Source organism: Brassica napus, chromosome C2 (assembly GCF_020379485.1).
Source record: "Brassica napus cultivar Da-Ae chromosome C2, Da-Ae, whole genome shotgun sequence".
NCBI classification, from domain to species: domain Eukaryota; kingdom Viridiplantae; phylum Streptophyta; class Magnoliopsida; order Brassicales; family Brassicaceae; genus Brassica; species Brassica napus.
Window position 1 is genome coordinate 40796453 of NC_063445.1, and position 2007 is coordinate 40798459.

The window sequence follows — 2007 nt, forward strand, 5'->3', positions numbered from 1 at the left end:
CCTTAGGATGGATCAAAATGTGTTTGTTTAGGACGGCTAACGTGCATAAATTTATCTGAATTGAATCCTCAATGTGACAATGACAACCAAGAAAACTACCTTTAGATTCCGTAACAACTCTTGCAATGAAAACACTTTAGCTTAATCATAAGACAAAATCTTCTTCCCCATCTTCTTTCAACCACTGATGAGTATATCACATTTTTTCCTCTCGCTCTGATTGTAAAAAAAATACTTGCTTCCTTTTTAGTATGTACTTGGGAGATCTTTTAAACCGTAGCACCATATCTCCACTTACTCTATTTTTTGACTTCACTTTTTCTTTTTGGTTAACGTTGCTTCTCGTAGAGAAGAAGCTGTGGCTGCAAGTGTCCTTTCTTGCACATAGAAAGTACATCACTCCTGCTACCGATCACCTGAAGATATGTTAACACATCAAACAGGTGATAAACGTGGAATCCTGTATATGCCTTCAAAGTCAAGTGTATTTATTACCTTTACAGTTTTGTCATCGTACATGATCCACCGATCGTGTTCATGACTATATGCAAAGCAATGATAATGCTGTCCATAATAGCAAACCTGGACTTTCAGAAAGCGCAGAACAACACCGTTAAGATCATAGAAAGCCAGAAGAAAAACAAATAGTAAACACGTACCACAGAAGCTAAGCTATATATGCTCTTAGGGTCAAGACCACGGTACATGATGCTGATATCTATTTCGGTATTCAATGCTGCAAGAGTAGCAGCTATGTCTTCTACACTCTCGCATGTGTTTTGCCACCCTAAAACTGCCCAACCCCCACAAATAATTAGAGTGTTAGGACACAAATATCAGTGATTTGAAAAGGCTAACATTCAACAGAATCCCCAAGAAAAGAATTACCTGCAGTAAAAACATGTGGTGGAGTGGTAAGAAAATGGCGGATATGGTTAGGTTTCCCACACCCACCGGTTTCAGGATCACAGGCTAGTTGGTGGTTCATCTCGACAAGATTTAGGAGTTTATCAAATGCAGTCTCGGAGCAGGTAACCAATGAACACTTGCATGATTAGTATCTCTTTTCACCTTCATGTTCCGTAGGGCACTAGCGTTGATGTTATGGAAAAAGGAAGTGTACTTCATATGCCTCGACTCCAGCCCACAGCTGTAGCAATTCATTTGATCAAAGATATTCATTCCAAACAGAGAATGGGCACTACATGTGCGGTTGGCACAGTCCCATGAACCTGTGTAGTTGCTCTCTGAAGAATCTGTGTCAGACAAGCTTGGGCTCTGAGCAAATGAGCGATGAAGGCAGTCGAAAATCACAGCCAATACTTCTGAAGCATCGTTCATCTGAGCCTGTCCACCATATGACGCCCAACTTTAGGCTCCTTGATGCAACGAAAATACTCTGTATTAGGATAAATATTTAAAACCAGAACAAGTTTATTACCTCTTGGAAGAAACTGCTATCTGGATACAAGTTGCTCAACGCAATCCTGAGTGTTGAAGGAGTTACAGGTTCTTTTCGTATTTCCCTCGAAGCAGCGCTTAAAGCAGTAAGAACTTCATACAATGAGTAGACGACACAAGGATCTCCAACGTGATGGTGATCTAACGTTGAACTACGCAAGAACTCAGCCCGAAACACCCCCAGATTCCATAGAGACTGAGATCAAAATAAAACAACATTAAAACTATAAATCTTTCAAGCTGTAACCTGTAGACATTGATACCTGAAAAATCAAACAGTTTGGATTTCGCATTCTGCCGCTCGGAAGCTGGCCACTATCGAGTTCCTATGTTGTATTCTGCTTCTGCAGGAAGTCACTGACAGGCTTAGAGGGTGCTAATGTGGGTGTTATGACCCAAGTTCCAGGCTTCACTGCTTTCCACGTCTGGAGAAGCAGGATTTTGATTGCTCCTTGTATTTCACAGTGCTTTTGCAATAAATATACCATGTGTTCCCTGTATTGTGTAGCTCGTAGCGTTTTAATACATATATTTTTCACATTGGCA

At 40.7% G+C, this 2007-nt stretch overlaps 1 protein-coding gene across 1 annotated transcript; it reads right to left on the reverse strand.

Annotated features, from left to right (window-relative positions):
- Positions 1-310: 310 nt before the first annotated feature.
- Positions 311-1679, reverse strand: LOC106369672 (inactive ubiquitin carboxyl-terminal hydrolase 53-like). Its single transcript, XM_048747568.1, has 5 exons — positions 1442-1679; positions 889-1347; positions 660-793; positions 496-582; positions 311-416 (listed from the first exon to the last, which is right to left on the reverse strand). Exons 2-5 carry the CDS (start codon positions 986-988, stop codon positions 330-332), a joined length of 408 nt encoding a protein of 135 aa, XP_048603525.1. The 5' UTR covers positions 989-1347; positions 1442-1679; the 3' UTR covers positions 311-329.
- Between the last annotated feature and the right edge of the window lie 328 nt (positions 1680-2007).

What these genes read in the sequence shown, in the direction of transcription:
- LOC106369672 (XM_048747568.1), bottom strand. Translation starts at nt 988, where the DNA reads ATGAACCACCAACTAGCCTGTGATCCTGAAACCGGTGGGTGTGGGAAA. An exon ending in ACCACATGTTTTTACTGCAG is followed by an intron (nt 794 to 888) that starts GTAATTCTTTTC and finishes GGGGTTGGGCAG; the next exon opens with TTTTAGGGTGGCAAAACACA. An exon ending in TATATAGCTTAGCTTCTGTG is followed by an intron (nt 583 to 659) that starts GTACGTGTTTAC and finishes CTGAAAGTCCAG; the next exon opens with GTTTGCTATTATGGACAGCA.